Genomic DNA, 19,709 nt, shown 5'->3' on the forward strand with positions numbered 1-19,709 from the left:
AAACAAATTTTTCAAGGACCATCTGTTGAAAAAACTTGGGTTTTTTAAAGAATATTTTTTCAAGGACCAAAAGACCAAGAAACGTGGATTTTTTGAAAGAATATTTTTTCAAAGACCAAAAGACCAAGAAACTTGGAATTTTTAAAGAATATTTTTTTAAGGACAAAAAGACAAAGAAACTTGGATTTTTTAAAGAATATTTTTTCCAGGACCAAAAGATCAGGAAACGTGGATCTTTTTAAAGAATATTTTTTTCCAGGACCAAAAGACCAAGAAACGTGGATTTTTTAAAGAATATTTTTTCAAAGACCAAAAGAAAACAAGAAACTTGGATCTATTAAAGAATATTTTTTCAAAGACCAAAAAACGTGGATCTTTAATAGAATATTTTTTCAAGGACCATCTGTGGAAGAAACGTGGATCTTTTGAAGAATATTTTTTTCAAGGACCATCTGTTGAAGAAACGTGGACTTTTTATTTCGCTTTCTTTGAGCGTTTTGTATTTCAAAATCTTGAACACTATGTGTGTGAGGTACTAGAAGAAATTGTTCAATCTCTACCATCTTTATAACAGATCTTGTGTTGATGGATATATTGAGATGTGCAAAGTCTGAATGGAATCGAATGTCAACTTCGCGTTTTATGAGCTTCATGAATATTCAAAATTTTAACCCCTTTATACCAGAAGGAATCGACCGATAAATCCCATCTTCAAAGCCGATATTGCATTAGTAAAAATAATGGGAAATGTGAAATATGAAAAAATCGAATGCTTATTTCGAGTTCGGTTTGGTTATTAATTTATAATAGATCTTGTGTTTATGAAAATATTGAGATGTGCCAATTACGCGTTTTATGAGCTTCATGGATATTCAAAATTTTGACCCTTTGTAGAGAAATGTACCAGAAGGAGTGGATCGATATTTTCCATATTCACATAATTGCGATGCGTGTAATTTGAAGACAATTGGACTCTTACATCAAATTTTATAACAGTTAAATTATTACAAATGTTGACCTCTTTGTGAGGGAAGGTACTTGATGGAGTAAACCGATATTGTCCATTTCAGCAGCTGATGCAAATATTAGGATTTGCAAAGTTTTAGCAAAATCGAATGATTCTCTTTCTTTGAGGTAAATTGAAAATGATGTCCTTTTGTGGGGGAGGTACCAGAAGAAGTGGACCTATATTGCCCATCTCCGAACTTGAACTAAGTTTGACAAATATATTACGATGTACCAACTTTGGACCAAAACGGATACTGCCTTAGAGAGTTATCGGATACTGCCTTCGAGAGTTTCCAGACAGATGGACGGTCGGACATCGCTAGATCGACTCCAAATGTACTGAAACGGATATTAAACTAGAAAGAATGTTCCTCTATAGGTCACAATGATTATGAAAAATGTATCCATTTGTTTGTTTGCAGACCAATTAATGTGCCGAAGATGTACTCTCCGAATATCATAAGCCTTTAAATCGTATAAATTTAAATATCTCACTTACCATTGTACTCGCCGTTTTCATCGTTATTATCATCATTGTTGCGATTTCCAAAGTTGCGACCTGAAATAACAAAAAAAAAAACGAAATTAAATTGATGATGTTAAAAAACTCAGTGAAAATATCGTATAGAATACAAAATTAAAGCCTAGAAGAGGGGAACCAAATAGCAATCTTATACAATACCAAGAATTTTTCACAGCAGTGCAGAGGCAATACAAAATCAGAATCAATACAGCAAAAGCCTATCTCATTATAACTCATGATGATTTATTTTCGGAAGTGTTTAGGCAATCTCATATGTACACTAGGTTCAAGCAGAAACCCCCACAAGATGGGTAACACATTCAGGGGACCCAAAAGGCATTCATAAAATCGAAGGTAGTTCTCGAAATATATGCTGGGATATATTCTAATCGCCTCAATATTGCAGACTAACAAGTAGTCTTGGTTTGCCTGTCTGTAAAATTGAACTGAACAGGTAATTCTAAGAAGCGCTAGTTATTCTGAACACTTCATGGATTAGTTCAAATGAGTAAAAACAAGTGAAATAGTATCAGTCGGTTTTGCCGACAGATGTATACCCCCAGCCTTGAGTTATGAACGTGACAGATTTGGACTATATCGGCTACTTTTTGTACTTTATATAAGATAGGTGCACATTTTCGGAAATATGCGTTAGGTAACAGATATAACGGACCGAAGTATTCCATTTTCATACTTCATCTAAAACTTATAAAGTATATTGGTATGTGCAAAATTTGAAGGAAATTGAACATTTGAATCCAATTTTATGCGAAATCATAAATTCCGACAAATTACATATTCATATCAGAATACTGGTTAAGAGAAATATTTAGATATAGCAAGTTGTTAAGAATCACCGACTTGTTTCGCAAGTTATGACAATTATAAGTTGGCAGATCTTGTGTTGATGAAAATATTGAGAAGCTCCAAGTCTGAATAGAATCGGATGTTAATTTTTTTCGTGGAAACTCAAAATTTTGAACCTTTGTGGGGGAGGTACCAGAAGGAGTGGACCGATATATCCCATCTTCACACCAGATCTTGAGTTAGTAGAAATAATGGGACGTGTGTAATATGAAGAGAACCGGATGTTTATTTCGGATTCTTTCCTCGTTTTGATTATACAAAACTGTCATCCTTTGTGTGGGAGGTACCAGAACGAATTGTCCGATTTCTACCATCTTTATAAAAGGTCTTGCGTTTATAAAAATATTGAGACGTGCTAATTCTGAATAGAATCGGATGTTAATTTAGTGTTTTAAGAGCTTGATGGATATTCAAAATATCGACCATTTGTGGGGGAGGTACTTGATGGAGTGGACCGATATTATCCATTTTTGCACCTGATCTAGAACTGACGTAAATATCAGAATTTGCGAAGTTGGAACAAAATCGGATTATTGATTCTCTTTCTGTGCAGAAAATATATATATGTTTTTGAAAATCTCGATCATTTGTGTGGGAGGTACCAGAAGAAGTGGACCGATATATTCCATCTTAACACCAGACCTTGGGTTACATTAAATATTGGGATGTGTGAAATTTGAAGACAATCGGACTCTTACATCAATTGTATGAGAGCTTTAATTATTAAAAATATTGACCCTTTGTGGGGGAGGTACCAGTAGGAGTGGACCGATATTGTCCATTTTCACACTTGACCTAGCACTGACGCAAATATTAAGATTTGCAAAGTTGGAGCAAAATCGGATTATCGTTTCTCTTTCTGTGCAAAAACTAAATTTTTTGAAAATTTCGAACTTTTGTGGGTGAGGTACCAGAAGGAGTGGACCGATATTGCCCATCTCCGAACTCGATCTAAGATTGACAAAAATATTACGATGTACCAAGTTTGGACCAAATCGGATACTCCCTTCGAGAGTTATCGTGCGCACCAGCCAGCCAGACAGACGGACGGACGGACATCGCTAGATCGACTCCAAATGTTCTGAAACGGATTTAGTCCAAAGATACCTAGGGTCTAAAACCGTTATTTCGACTAGGCACGTTTTGACCGTATCAAATGATATATACCCTCTTCTATAGCCATATGGATGAGGGTATAAAAACGTTAAGGCCGGGCCAAACTTTTCATACCATCCACCTCAGGGTAAAGGAAACATTAGAAGAAATGTGGCAAAAAGCATTAAAATGCCGAATATTGGGAGGTACCGTTATATGGGGGCTATACCAAATCGTGGACCTACACATGCAATGTTTCGCCAAAGGTGCTAGAAACCATTATGACCAACAAACACCAATTTTTAGACAAATCCGTGAAAAAATGTGGTAAAAATCCTATTATACACTCCTTTCCAAGGTGGAGGGTATAATAGCTATATCCGAATAGATTTCGATCAAATTTGACATACACATTTGACGGATTACTTCCAATTCTAATAAGGTTCGTCCTAGAGTCGAGCAGGAGATTTGTGGAAAATTTCATCTAGATCGGGCAATAAATGCGACCTATACTTTGTTTAAAAAAATACATGCTCAGACAGACGGACGGACATGTATAAATCATTACTCAGAATGTGATTCTATGCAGATCGATCATCAAAGGGAACTATGGGTCTATCTCGCTTCCTTCTCTATGTTACAAACATATAATACCCTGACAGTGTGATATAGGCTTTAATTATCCTTACGTTGGGCCTTCTTTAAAAGCAGCATCGTCTTGTGGGGTAGAATAATTTTATTCTCCAAGCTCTGGAATCTGGTATTTTTAAAAAATTGTCTCGACGTGACGGCTTTTTAATGATATACTTAGTTCTAAACCATCATTACTCTGAGAGAATCCAACAAAAATGGCTGGACGAAATGGGATGCACCATCTCCAAAAGAATCTGGCCCACACTCTCAGAAAGGAAAACAAGGTCGCTGATGTCATTGTCAAAACCTGATTTAAAACTTGTGGTGGGTATTATCAGAGGTCATTGTAAAGTGAGGGCTATGACCTCGAAATGGGACAGCGGCGACATTGACTATCTGTCAAGATGAAGAAGAAATCGAGACAGTCGAACACTTGCTCTGCCAGCACTCATTAATGTGAGACACAGGCTAGTGGGAGAACTAGTGTCACATGATCTGTCTTCTTTTTCTAACACTGACCCTATAGTAATCCTTCAATTAGCCAGAAGATTCAAGTGGCTAAAGACGACACGGCAAACTCCTCAGCCGTAGATCACACTCTACAACTTTATCTCAATCAAAATTTTGAGAAAAAAAAAACCGCCCGCTATTGGAAAACAAGAGGATCAACAAGTAAAGCAAAAAATCCTAAATTAACCTAAGTCTAAATCCCTAAATTGCAGTTGATCAGTACAAAAACGGTCTCCTCCTAGAAATCAAAATTAATATTTTGTTGAATACGAAATGTTTTTCCAATACTTCTGATATGAGAATTTCCTACGGGCTAGTATAAATTCCTAATCTCCTTGGTAAGTAAAAAAAACGGTCTTCTAGAAATCAAAATTTGGAGAAAAAAACCGCCTGCCATAGGAAAACAAGAGGATCAACAAGTAAAGCACAAACATGTACATACTCTTGAGGCTTTACTCCTCCCCAGCATTAGAGGAAGCAATACAGTTGCCAACCACCAGCATGGATTCCGTCCGCAACATAGTACCACAACAGCATTACACGCCATTTCCACACATATTAGTAGAGGACTGAACCAGAACAGGCCGTGTGACAGAACAGTATTGGTAGCCCTTGATCTATCAAAGGCATTTGATACGGTCAATCATGCCACACTGTTTGAGGACGTACAGAGAACTACCCTCCGGCCAAGTTTGAAACGTTGGATAATCAACTATATGTGTGGACGCCAGTCGTACGTGGAATTCCGGAACAAGAAGTCCAAAGCCCGTAGAGTGAAACAGGGAGTTCCCCAAGGCGGGGTGATATCTCCGGAACTGTTTAACCTCTACCTCTCCGGAATTCCTCGCCCTCCAAACGGCATTGAGATCGTAACGTATGGGGATGATTGTACGATCATGGCGTCGGGTCCAGTGGTCGATGACATATGCGAAAGGTTGAACCCCTATCTCGCGGAGCTTGCCGCATACTTCCACGCGAGGAATATGAAAATATCCGCCACGAAATCAACGGCCACACTCTTTACCACATGGTCTGCGGAGATGAGAACACAGCTGAATGTTCAGGTCGAGGGGAATCTAATACCGACCACGAACTACCCCAAGATTCTTGGGGTAACGTTCGACAGCATGTTCAAGTCGTCCGCGCAAGCCACAGCTATCTGCGACAAGATGAAAAGTAGGAACAAGGTCCTCAAGGCGCTAGCCGGCAGCTCTTGGGGTGCGGACAAAGAAACCTTGTTGACCTCTTATAACGCGATAGGTCGGTCTGTGGTCAACTATGCGGCTCCAGTGTGGTCTGCGAATACTAGTGCTACGCAGTGGAAGAATATCCAGACCTGCCAGAACGCTGCCCTGAGAACTGCGACAGGGTGCCTCCTCATGACACCAGTAGACCATCTACATGAGGAGGCGAAAGTCCTTCCCTTACGTCAGCATAATCATATGCTTTCGTTGCAGTACCTGCTTGGGTGTTACCGTGAGAGTCATCCCAACCATCATATGGTGGATAACTCTCCCCCACCCAGGCGTGTCAGGAAGGACATACATGATCTAGAGAGGGAGGTCCAGCGCTACAAGAGAGAGCCTCTAGATCAAGAAGCCTATCGGGCAGGTCTGAGTGGCATTCACACCGATGCAGTCGCGGATGCTATTAGCAGTTATAAAGTGAATGCCGTCCTCGGAGTCCACCCACCATCCATTGCAGCCGAAGAACGTCAGCTGCCTGGACAAACCAGGGTAGTTTTGGCGCAATTACGTTCAGGATGGTGTAGTCGCCTCAATTCGTATTGGGCACGAATTGATGAAGATGTGCGTGACGCTTGCCCGGCGTGCGATACAGGCCCGCACAATACGCTACACCTTTTTAATTGCTCAGCCAAACCTACCCAACTCACTCCAGAGGATCTCTGGCTACAGCCCGTTAAAGTAGCCGAATTTCTAAACCTGGAGCTGGAACCAGATTAGCAGAACACAAACACACACATGTACTACTGCTACAACAACAACAACAACAAGTAAAGCAAAAAATCCTAAATTAACCTAAGTCTAAATCCCTCAAGTCCTTGGTCAGATCACAAAAAAGGTCTCCTCCTAAAATTCAAAATAAATAAAATTTGGTGAATACGAAATGTTTTTCCAATACTTCTGATATGAGAATTTCCTACTTTCCTTGAAAAAGGCAAGATCGTCTTCTTGGAAAAAATTACCCCACTTTGCTCAAGGGAATTATTTTAGCTGACCTTCTGGGGTTTCTTATTTTAGCTGACCTTCTGGGGTTGCTCAAGGGAAATCTTTTTAGCTGACCTTCTGGGGTTGCTCAAGGGAAATATTTTAGCTGACCTTCTGGGGGTTTCTTAAAAAAACAATTTTTTCTCATCTCAAGGCGGCTTTACAAAACATTTTAGCGACTCCTGCGGTTTTCAAATAACATGGCAAAGACAAAAATTCTCACATTTCTCTTCTAAACTGAATTTTAAAATAAATACATACCGCCTCCTCCACGACCTCCGCCACCATTACGGCCTCGACCACCAAAACCATTACGCCGATTATTATTGTAACCGCCGCGATCATCATTATTATCGCCACCATCATTGTTGTTATTATTGTCATCTTCGTTCTGATAGTCATCATTGGTCTTGTATTTGTCATTGGAGGTAAAGCCTTTGCCTTCAATAACCTGAAACATAAATGCGATTCAAATTAGTACCAATCATTCAATTATGCGACAATCAAACAAACATTACCTCCGTATCATTATCACCCCAGTCGGACATTTTTGCTGTTCCTGTTCCTGTTTTGGTTTTTGCTTTGCTGGTGTTGTTGTTGTTGTTCTTGTTATTTGGTGTTACTGCAGCAGTAGTTGTTGTAACTTTCCTAAAATGCAATGAAGATAATTGAGTCTCCAGTAAATGTTGATGGTCAACTCCCGAAAATAAGGAATTCAATTGTTGAAAGTAATCCATGTTTCAATTTTTTTTTATCTCCAAAAATTTTAAAAATTTATCTCCAAATTATTTGCGTTCCTAGCCGGCAAAATGTCAAATGCGAAATGAAGTTCCTCCAGTTGTCCACATTCGCATTATGAAAATTGTTTGGGAAATAAAATAATGCCGCTTCATGGAGGAAACACAACATATTTTGGAATTGTTTTTGCGCTATGGTCCCTTTTTCGTAAACAAAGCATACATATGTTTGGGAGGGTTTTCTTGGTGGGTCGCACGAACATATGACTCCGATGAAATTCAACGAAAATGGTTAGCATTGTGTAAAGAAGCAACAAAAAGAGGTATGAAATGGCGATTGTTGTTGTACTTCGTTACCTCTGCTTAGGTAGAAAAAGCCTTTCCTTGAAGCAGACACCATATGTGTTTAATAAAAATCTGAAAAAATCCCAATTGGATGCGACTAGGCCAGAAATTTTCCCAATGAAACGTATTGAGATTTTCCATGAGTTTTGGGAATAATATGCAAAAATCCCAATAGGACGACTAGACTAGAAGATTTCACAATAGATTTCACAATAGAATTGAAAATTTCCCTATGAATATTGGTCACGCAACATTTTAAAACCAGTAAAGAAAGTCTTAAAGTAGAGCTCCGCATAACTATTAAACGTTTTAATGGGAGAATTTAACATACTCGCTATAATTATAATTCTAATAATTATAATTATATAATAATTATAATTAATTGTAATTTAAAGCTCAAGGGATTATATATGCCGAAGTATTTTTATTTTTTAAATACGGACTTGTATTGCCCATTCGGTGCACAATTAATTTGAAATCGGATAAAGATATATATGTGAGCTATATTCAAATCGGAACCGATTTGATATATTTCCCTGAATATCGTTGTTACGGAGTTCATATTACGGCAGTGGGTAACAAATATAACAAATCTGATGAACAGTGGGAGCTATAGCTATATCTGAACCGATTTCGATAAAATTTGGCATACTTATTTTCAGGCCTAATTTCATATATTTCCCGGAATATCGTTGTTACGGAGTGCATATTACGGCTGTGGGCAACAAATACTACAAATCGGATGAACAGTATATATGGGAGCTATAGCTATATCTGAACCGATCTTCACTAAATTTGACATACTACCTTCTTGACTAAATTCGGTCATATGTGCCAAATTCCATCCCATTTGGGCAAATATTAGATGTTTGGTGCACAATAAAAGATAAATTGGACGAAGTTATATATGGAAGATATATCCAAATCTAAACCGATCTCGATAAAATTTAGCAAGTGTATTTCTGAGCTGTATTTGATATATTTCCCCGAATATCATTGTTACGGAGTGCATATTACGGCTGTGGGTAACAAATATAACAAATCGGATGAACAGAATATATGTGGGAGCTATAGCTATATCTGAACCGATCTTCACCAAGTTTTACATACTAGCTTCTAGACTCAATTCGGCCGTAAGTGCCTAATTCCATCCCATTTGGACAAATATTAGACGTTTGGTGCACAATAAAACGTAAATCGGTCGAAGTTTTATATGGGAGCTATATCCAAATCTTAACCGATCTCGATAAAATTTGGCATACTTATTTTCAAGCCTAATTTGGTTGTATGTGCAAAATTTCATACTATTCGGGCTGACATTACACGTTTGATGCACAACAAAAAGCAAATCGGACGAAGATATATATGGGAGCTATATCTAAATTTTGACCGATTATCTCCAATTTCAATAGGGTTCGTCCTTGGGCCAAACAAATGATTTGTACAATATTTCATCTGGATAGGCCAATAAATGCGAACTGTACTTTGTTTACAAAAATACATGGACAGACGGACAGACGGACAGACGGACATGCATAAATCGACTCAGAATGTGATTCTATGCAGATCATCAAAAGAAACTATGGGTCTATCTCGTTTCCTTTTGCCTGTTACAAACAAATACACAAAGACATAATACCCTGACCACCTTGTGGTGTAGGGTATAAACATCAAATTTCGCATTGCTTCTAAAGAATATGTTTAGATTTGGGATTCACAAAGTTCTATTGGGAAGTAGTCTTTGCAATTATGCTCTCCTCCACCGTAGCATGTAGGGTATACTGAGTATCTCATTCCGTTTGTTACACCTCGGAATACACATTTTAGACCCCACAAAGTATATATATATTCTTGATCAGCATAAAATTCTATACCGATTTAGCGTTGTCCGTCTATCCGTCTGTGGAAATCACTCTAGCTTCCGAACAAAATGAAGTAGGTTGATAAAATTTTACTCAAATGTAGACTAAGTCTACAGGACTTTTGGTATTGAAAATGGACCATGTAGGTCCACGGTTTTTGTATAGCCCTCATATAACGGCACCTTCCGATATTCGGTAATTTGATGATTTTAGCGATATTATTTACCGGAATAGCTTCCAATTTGGTATATGAAGTTCGTAATGGATACTGCAGCCTATGACAGAAAATTGTCCGTGCAAGTCCCCCCCCCCCTTCGTATAGCCCACCATATAGTCGTACATCCCCATTTTCGGTATTTTGGTGATTTAAGCGACATTATTCACCAGAATTGTTTCAAATTTGGTATTTCAAGTTCGCAATGGATATTACAGCCTGTGACAGAAAATCGTCATGTCTTTGTATAGCCCCCATATAGTCGTACCTCCCGATATTCGGTATTTTGACGATTTTGAGTGACATTATTCACCAGAATTCTTTCAAATTTGATATTTGAAGTCCGTAATGGATACTATAACCTATGACAAAAAATTTTCTGTGCAGCTGCACGTCTTCGTATAGCTCCCATATAACGGCACCTCCCGATATTCGGTATTTTGATGATTTCAGTGACATTATTCACCGGAATTATTTCAAATTTGGTATTTGAAGTTCGCAATGGATACTATAGCCTATGACAGAAAATTTTCTGTTCAGGCCCACGTCTTCGTAAAGCTTTTATATAAAGGTACCTCCCAATATTCGGTAATTTGATGATTTCAGTGACATTATTCACGGGAATTATTTCAAATTTGGTATTTGAAGTTCGTAATGAACACTATAGCCTATGACAGAAAATTGTCTGTGCAGGTCCTCATTTTGGTATAGCTCCCATATAACGTAACCTCCCGATATTCGGTATTTTAATGATTTTAGCTACATTATTCACCGATTTTTTTCAAGTTTCGCATTTGAATATTGGAATGGCTTATGACAAAAGTTACCTATGCCGATCCACGTCGTCGTATAGACCTTAATATAACGGCTATATTCGGTATTTTTAAGAATATTTTTAAGGATTTTATTTTATTTTATTCTTTTTTTTTTTTTTTTTGAAAATCGCCAATTCGTCCCTAATGGTGGAGGGTATAAAAAGTTCGGCCCGGCGGAACTTATCTGCTTTTTTACTTGTTATGTATGAAATTGGCCACCATAAATTGGCTTAAATTTCAAAGGAAATAAAAATCAGTAAGGAAAAGCCAAAAGTCGAGCGTGGACGACTATATAATACCCTACACCACCCACTATGCATATTTAGTAGAGCTCCCGAGAAGAAGAGAAAAAAGGGAAAAGAAGAGAATATTTTGAAGTAGATCGTACCACCATCAACAACATTTGGCTTTGGAGCCGTTATGATTTGGTTTCAGAAGGAGGCATATCCAATTCTGAATCGATTTTCACTAAATTTGGCGGAGCTATCTATACCAAATGCTATAAAGAACTTAATGATATCACTTCGAAGATTATTATTATTTTTTATTTTTGAAAAAAAAAAAAAAAAAAAAAAAAATATATATATATATATATATATATATATATATATATATATATAAATCGGAGCCGAGTTCCACCAAATGGAAACGTACGTCCCGAAATTCACTCAATTTTGGCTGATATTAGCTATTATTTTCTCAATAAAACTGAAATTGGTTGAAGATATATATGGGAGCTATATCTAAATCTAAACCGAACCCGAACCCGATAAAATTTTTTAAAGGCATTTCCGAGCGCTATAAGATATCTGGTACCAAATATCATTCTTGTGGGGTGCATATTACGAAGGTTAGGGACATAAAACCCCAAATCGGGTGAAACATATATATATGGGAGCCATAGCTATATCTGAACCGATTTTCACCAAATTTGATGTACTTGCTTCTAGACAGAATTCGATCGGATGAAGCAAAATTCAGGTCACTTGGACTGATATTGGTCATTTGGTGCACAATTAACCCGAAATCGGTTGAAGTAATATATGGGAGCTATATCCAAATCTTAGCCGATCTCGCTGAAATTTGGCAAATTTATTTCCGAGCTCATAGCTATATTTGACCCGGTTTTCACCAAATTTGATGTACTTGCTTCTAGACTGAATTCGGTCGGATGTGCCAAAATTCACTACATTTTGTCAGATATTGGTCATTTGGTGCACAATTACCCAGAAAAATCGGTTGAAGGTGTATGTGGGAGCTATATCCAAATTTGAAGCGATCTTGACACAATTTGGCAAAGATATTTCAGAGCTCTATAAGATATCTGGTACCAAATATCATTCTTGTCGAATGCATATTACGAATATGAGGGACATAAAACCCCAAATCGGATGAAACATATGCATGGGAGCAAAAGCTATATTTGAAACGATTTTAACCAAATTTTATGTGCTTGCTTCTAGACTGAATTCGGTCGGAAGTGCCAAAATGCAGGTAATTTGGGCTGATATTGGTCATTTGGTGCACAATTACCCACAAAATCGGTTGAAGATGTGTATGAGAGCTATATCCAAATCTAAACCGTTCTTGAAAAAATTTGGCAGAGGCATTTCTGGGCTGTATCTGATATCTGGTACAAAATATCATTCTTGTGGGGTGCATATTACGAAGGTTAGGGACTTAAAACCCCAAATCGGGTGAAACATATATATATGGGAGCCATAGCTATATCTGAACCGATTTTCACCAAATTTGGTGTACTTGCTTCTAGATTGAATTCGGTCGGATGTGCCAAAATTCACTCCATTTGGACAGATATTAACCATCTGGTGCAAATAAACGTTAAATCGGGTTAAGGTTATATATGGAAGCTACATCCAAAATCTCAACCGATCTCGATAAAATTTGGCAGAGGCATTTCCGAGCTCTATTTGACATCTGGTACCAAATATCATTCTTGTCGAATGCATATTACGAATATGAGGGACATAAAACCCCAAATCGGATGAAACATATGTATGACAGCCAATGCTATATATGAACCGATTTTCACCAAATTTGATGTACTTGCTTCTAGACTGAATTCGGTCGGATGTACAAAAATTCAGGACATTTGGACTGATATTGACCATTTGGTGCACAATTATACCAGAATCGGTTGAAGATTTATATGGGAGCTATATCTAAATTTGAACCGATTCTTACCAATTTCAATAGGGTTCGTCCCTGTGTCAAACAAATATTGTTTGGAAAATTTCCTCTCAATCGGATAATTAATGCGATCTGCATTTTGTTCACAAGAATGGACGGACTGACTGACATGCATAAATCGACTCAAAAAGTGATTCTATGAAGATTCTCAATAGTAACTATGGATCTATCCCTCTTCCATGTCAAAAATACCCTTACCCCTATTTGGTGTAGGGTATAAACAATTGAATGGAAACAAGTGTGCATCAAAATAAAAGATAATTTGGGCGATTAAAATAAATCCAAATATACCCCGTAATCTGCTTTTATGAGTAGTCGGCAGGCATTGGGTGAAAAAGCTCGTCAATTTCCCCCTCCTCTCCTAAGTTTCCAAAAAGTTGTTTTTAAAGAAATCTGGACTTGTTTGATACAAACCTAGAATGTATTGACTGTTTACATTTATGACAACGTCGTATACGACTTTCGACCACGATATTCTCCATTTTTTTGTCTATTTATTTCTTTCGATAAAATCAGCAACTTTTGTTAATTAAAAAAAATAATAGAAATATTAATAACTTCTTCTCGCGGAGACAGTCAAGTTTGTACTAAAGTAAATGAGAAGTTAATAACAACAACAATGGCACGCAACAATGAAAATGGAAATCCCCCCTTTAAGCTAACCACAGACGATGTACTTTTCGATAAGCCATCAAAAAGAGTGAGTAATCATTGCTGGGAGAGTAGTCGGTTATGATGTACACGACATTGTGTTGGGCGGACTTAGCTTGTTAATGCGGATGCAGTCATGAATGAATTTAATAACAAAAAAAAACAATAAGAATATTGAATGTAGGGAGTTATCGTTACAATACATGTCACAGACGGTACTACCCATTAGGAACTTCAATACGAAATGTGAAGCAATTCTAGTGACTAATGTCGCTTAAATCCTGATAATATCGAATATGGAGGTGCCATTATATGGGGGCGCTACACGAAGACGTGGACCTGCATAGGCAATTTTCTGTCACAGATTGTAGTAACCATTAGAAACTATGAAATCTGGTGCAATTTCAATGAAAAATGTCACTAAAATCATCAAAATACCGAATACAGGTTGTACAAATATATGTGAGATATACAAAGACCTGGACCTGCATATCCCATCATCTTTCATAGGCTGTAGTAGCCAATAGGAACCACAAATGCGAAAAAAAAACTCTGGTGGATAATGTTGCTAAAATCATCAAAATATCGAATATAGGGAGGGTACCGTTATATGGTGGCTACACGAAGACGAGGACCTGAACAGGCAATTTTATGTCATAGGCTGTAGTATCCATTACGAACTTCAAGAAGCAAATTTGAAACAATTCCGGTGAATAATGTCGCTAAAATCATCAAATACCGAATATCAGGATGTATCGTTATACGGGGGCTATACGAAGACGGATGACCTGTACAGACAATTTTCTGTCATAGGATGTAATACATATTAAAAACTTCAAATGGCAAATTTGGAACAAACAGACGGACATCGTGTCTATACAAAGTCAAGCCACCGGAGCTAGAACCCATTAAAATCTACTACACCAATTTTTAGGTACCCTTCTATGGGGGCTATAAGAAAACATTGACCTATATAACCAATGTCCTACCGCCGAGACTAGAACCCATTCCAAACAACAAATACCATTTTTAGACAAACCCGAGGAAAATGTGGCAAAATCATTAAAATACTGAATATCGGGAGGTACCCTTATATGGGGGCTATACGAAAACGTTGACCTATATATGCAATGTTCCGCCACCAGAGCTAGAACCCACAACGAACTACAAATACCAATTTATAGACAAATTGATGGAAATGTGTGGGGAAAACTATCAAAATACCGGGTAGTATCGTTATCGGGTGGTATCGTTATACGGGAGCTATTTTAAAACGTGGACCGATATATCTCATTTTCAATACCAACCGTCCTACTTTGTGGGATCTATAACAAATATTTAGAGGTGTTACAAACGGAATGACAAATTTAATATACCCTTCTTTCCAAGGTATACCCTCCACCAAAAGTGGGTCGTATAGATGCACTTCTTGGTATAGCTCCCACCTATTGTACCAGCAGATTGAAGGTGTTTTGTGCGTGTAAGTCACAATTTTAAAAATAATTTTCTGTAAACTGGCAGTTTGTGTTCCCAGTATATCAGAAATATTTCTGAAGAGAACTTTCAATATTGGTCCAAGTTATCGGTTAGTATAGGCCCCATATAACTATACCTCCATATATAGTGTATTTTTATAGTTTGTATCGCACTTTTCACTTGAATGTTTTCAAATTTGGTATTTGGAGTTCGTAATTGATACTGCTAACTCCTACGACTAAAAATTGCTTAGAAAGATCCACGTCTTCGTAAAGACCCCATATAACCCTACCTCCCTATATTTGACATTTAGACGATTTTGGTTACATTTTTCAACGGAATTATTTTAAAGTTACTGTTTGGTGTTGTCAACAGGTGGCTATCTTCTCTGATAGAAATTTATTTATATAGGCCCATATTTTCGTACAGGCACCATCTAACTGTACCTAAAGATATTCGATCTTTTCATGACTTAAATCGTATTTTTGGGTGGAATTGTTTCATATTTGATATTTGGCTTTGGAAATGAGTACCACTTTCTATGACAGAAAATTAGCTACATGAAGGTTTGTATATTCCCCATATAATAGTACCTTTCGATGCTCGGTATTTTTCGATATTAACCAGATTTTTTAGCGGAATGTTCCCAAGATTTGTACCAGAAATTCTCAATTGGCCTTCTCTTCCAGATAATTCGTTTTCGTATAGCACCCTACCATAACTGCACTATCCAATTTTATAGGCATGTTTTTCACACATTTTTTTTTTTTAATTTTGCAATTTTCTTCCAAATGTTAGAGTATTAAAGCTAGGAGCGGCTGAACTTGGCTGTTTTTGAATTGTCCAAAATTTCAAAGATTTCAGTTCCAATTTCTGACCAAATCGGCAGCAATTTGACACTACTGGTCCTCTACAGCTAAATTTACTGCCCGCACAACATTCTTTGGAATTTCTCCATACAACGACACCTATCCTGAATGAAGGTATTTTTGAAGCTCCAATCATTACTTAACAAAAATTTTCAAAGTAGGTTCACATTTCGGTATAATCCCCAGAAGAACTAGATCTAGGAAGATCTTAAATTAAATCGGTTTATTTGGAAAGTGCAAATTTTTTGCTAAAAAAAATGGCTAGTCATTGTTCTTTCCTGCAACGGAACTCCAGTGGCTAGCGCTTCGGTGATATAGTAATCTATGTACGAATATCTTTATGCCTTTTTGTTAATTTAGAAATTCTATATATTTGTTAGATGTTTGTTCACTGGTGAAGTCTAATTTAAAGTTTTTCCATAGGATATTGTCTAAAAAAAAAAGAACATCAAGAATTCCGTTCACTCAAAGATTCCTGACGCCTACTCTAGAACTTGACGCAACATGACGCCCATAACGCCTACGAAAAATATAAACCAAGATATTTATAAAAATTTCAAAATACATTTCCTAATTCACAAAATCACACAAATTTCCCAATGCCATCACTTTGCGAAAAAAAAACCCTCCAACTTGTTGAATTTGTATGTATGCGTTAAAGAGGCCTGTGTCTGGCATTAAAACCGTTATTCGACATTCTTTACAAATCCAATTGGGTTTTCTTAAGTTCAATAAATTAACGCATACTTCCACCAATTTTACAACAATCCTTCGCAAATATAATACAAATTCAATTAATTATTGCAAATAATTTAAAAGAATTATAAAAACTTACCCTTTTTAATTCCTTAGAGTTTTTTTTCGCGTTGCAATTAATTTTTGCCGCTTTCACTGACTGCAGTTTTGCAAATTTAAACACGCCGCAATTGAACAGTTGCTGAAAATGTGACAAAGAATACAGGGTTGCATTACCACAAGTAGTGATGAGATGATGATACATTTTTTGTCTGTGATTAGTGTAGTTCGTAACGTACGTCCACGTAAGGTGAACGATAACAAAGTGTTGAAATGGTATATAAAAGTTTTCACTACGATAACCGATTTTTCTTTAAGATATCGAAAAAATAGCAAACTAGCAGATTTTTGCATGTTCTGGAACAGGGCAGAAATAAACAAAAAAACGTGACAAATGAATAGGTTTTCACTGTAGAATTATTAGAGGGTAGAAGCAAAACTGTAACAAATACAATCAACTGCAAACTCATGTAATTTTTTTCTGCAAATAATTGGTCTGTTCCAGAACCTGCAAAAATTTAATAGTTTTGTTATTTTCTTCGAGATCATAAAAGAAAACCGGTTATCATAGTAATTTTTTACCTTCGTGCAATTCTGGAACAGAATAAATGCCAAAATTGAAAAAATCGATTATGCTATAAAATGTTTAGATTCCTGGAGGTTCTGGAACAGAGAAATACATTTAGAAAAATTAATGTTATGTTTCAGTACCTGCGAGAATCTACTATTTTGGCAATTTTCTTCGATGTCATCGTGGTAGAAGAATACAGGCAGTCGCATTGACACAGCTGCTTGGACAATGAACTGTCAAACCAATTTTAGAATTGAAATTTTTGAATGAAAAATTATTTCAATTCGTTAAAATTGTTGAAAAATGCCTATCATAAAAATGTTCGATTGGCGTCGTATAAGAAAATATATTAAAATCTACTTATTTTCAAAAAGACATTTTAAAATTTTTGACATTTCAATGTTCCCAAGCGTTGAAGCATCTATCTATATTCTTTTACCATGGATATCATAAAGGGAAAATCGGTTATCGTTGTAAAAACTTTTACACTCTTGCAGTTCTGGAACCGACCATATATTTATTCATTTAAATTGAACATTTTTGGTGCGTTCTAGAACCGCAGGAATGTAAAAATGTTTACTACGATAACCGATTTTCCCTTTATGATTGTAGATTCTTTCAGGTTTTATTAAACGGCGATTACAGCTCACGCACAACTTGTTTTGTTTCACTGTCTAACAAACGAACAATGCTTGCCAAAATGCTCATCGCGTGTCTCTTTAATTTTGCGACCAAGCTCATTTTTGGTTCAATGGTACGTAAATATGCCAAAATTGTCGATCTTGGAGTCAAGATCAGCCAAAAAAATTTTCTTTATGAAAATTTATTTGACGTATATGCAACGGAGTTGGCTATTTAAATCCACTGGGCTTAAAAAATCCGGCATACTGTAAACGTACTATAAAATTTTCAATAAAATAATACAAATATGTACAATGTATATTTTCAAATATAAAATAACTCATTAATTTCCTTTTACTATTTGAGACATATAACTCTGAATGTACTGAAGAATCTCCTAGTTTTGCAATTTTTGTCGATAACATCTAGGAAAAATCGATTATCGAAGAAAAAATTTTTGCATTCTTGCAGTTCTTAAACGGGGCAAATAACCATTTGGAACAGCTAAAAACTAAAAACTTTATTTCTGTTATTTTACATTTCCGTAAAAGTTTATATATATATATATATATATATATATATATATATATATATTCAATTAGCGTTTTGCATTCTTGCAGTTCTGAAATAGGGCAAATATGTTTCAAATTGTAAAAACTTCAATAAGTTTTTTTTTCCGTTATTTTGCATTTCCATAAAAGTTTTCAGCTTATGAAGTCGATTTCGGGACAAAAATTTCAATACACGTTTATTTTCTAAATATTGATCAGATATATGCCCATTCAACATATCATGGCCGATATATCCCGTAATGTGAATCCACCTAATATAATAATATACGAGTAAATACATTTACATGTATTTCGCATTGAAACATCTATACATCGTTTACTAAATATAAAACAAGTTTTATAGCATTTACAAATCTGTAAATTTACATTTAAGTTCATTAAATTGCTATAATTAATAATGGTTTGTGCAAAAACCACATGGTCACATTTGGCACACATTGAACACAGCACCAATGACAACTAAACACAGCCCTTGTGTTAAGCAAACACTGCTTATCGTCGAATTTCTTTTGTATTTTCAGGGATATATAGGTTAGGCGGAAAATCGAATGTATGTTTTATCGATTTTTGCATGATCGCATTGATTCTATAGACTTTTCTATACTATTTCTTTGATTATCGGATATCTACTTCTTTCGTCCATTTCTCTTCGCCTCTAAATTTACCTACCGACAATAGTAAAACATCAATTATGAGCTTTTCAACTAATTTGCAAACAAGACGATATATCGATAAGTCGACCTCGACATCCCTCTTTTATTTTTTCATCCAACGTGCTCACACAAACACCACCAAACAAATGTCAAATTCATTTGGAGCCCCCCACACCGCAACGCACACATACACATGCACACTTTTGCGTTGGAGCAAAATAGTATCTGTGTGTTATTTCATGCATATACACACCATGAGAGAGAAAAAGAGCGCGCGAGAGAGAATTGTGTTTTTTTAATCTTTTGTTCTTTTTCAGATTGATTTTCGTACCATGTTATGTGTATACTACCATGCGTTTTTCATGCTTTATTTTCTTTTGCACACGCACACACACACTTAATTGACTGACTGACAGTCTTTTTGAGAGTGAATTGCCAAGGAGAAGAATTCAT

At 36.3% G+C, this 19,709-nt stretch overlaps 1 protein-coding gene across 3 annotated transcripts in view; it reads right to left on the reverse strand.

Annotated features, from left to right (window-relative positions):
- LOC101897657 (ATP-dependent RNA helicase vasa) overlaps positions 1–19,709 on the reverse strand; it is a 73,529-nt gene that overhangs the window by 29,233 nt on the left and 24,587 nt on the right. Inside the window, exons 2-5 of one of the 3 annotated variants that reach the window (XM_059130074.1) lie at positions 16,880–16,981; positions 7,383–7,512; positions 7,126–7,315; positions 1,508–1,567 (exon numbers count right to left, since the gene is read on the reverse strand). In XM_059130074.1, the coding sequence (XP_058986057.1) occupies positions 1,508–1,567; positions 7,126–7,315; positions 7,383–7,412 (280 nt within the window). In that variant the 5' untranslated portion in view covers positions 7,413–7,512; positions 16,880–16,981. Of the gene's footprint in view, positions 1–1,507; positions 1,568–7,125; positions 7,316–7,382; positions 7,513–13,462; positions 13,610–16,879; positions 16,982–19,709 lie in introns of those variants that run through there. The other 2 variants (XM_059130073.1, XM_059130072.1) reach the window with 2 other exon arrangements.

This window comes from Musca domestica, unplaced genomic scaffold (genome assembly GCF_030504385.1).
Source record: "Musca domestica strain aabys unplaced genomic scaffold, Musca_domestica.polishedcontigs.V.1.1 7, whole genome shotgun sequence".
Classification (NCBI taxonomy): domain Eukaryota; kingdom Metazoa; phylum Arthropoda; class Insecta; order Diptera; family Muscidae; genus Musca; species Musca domestica.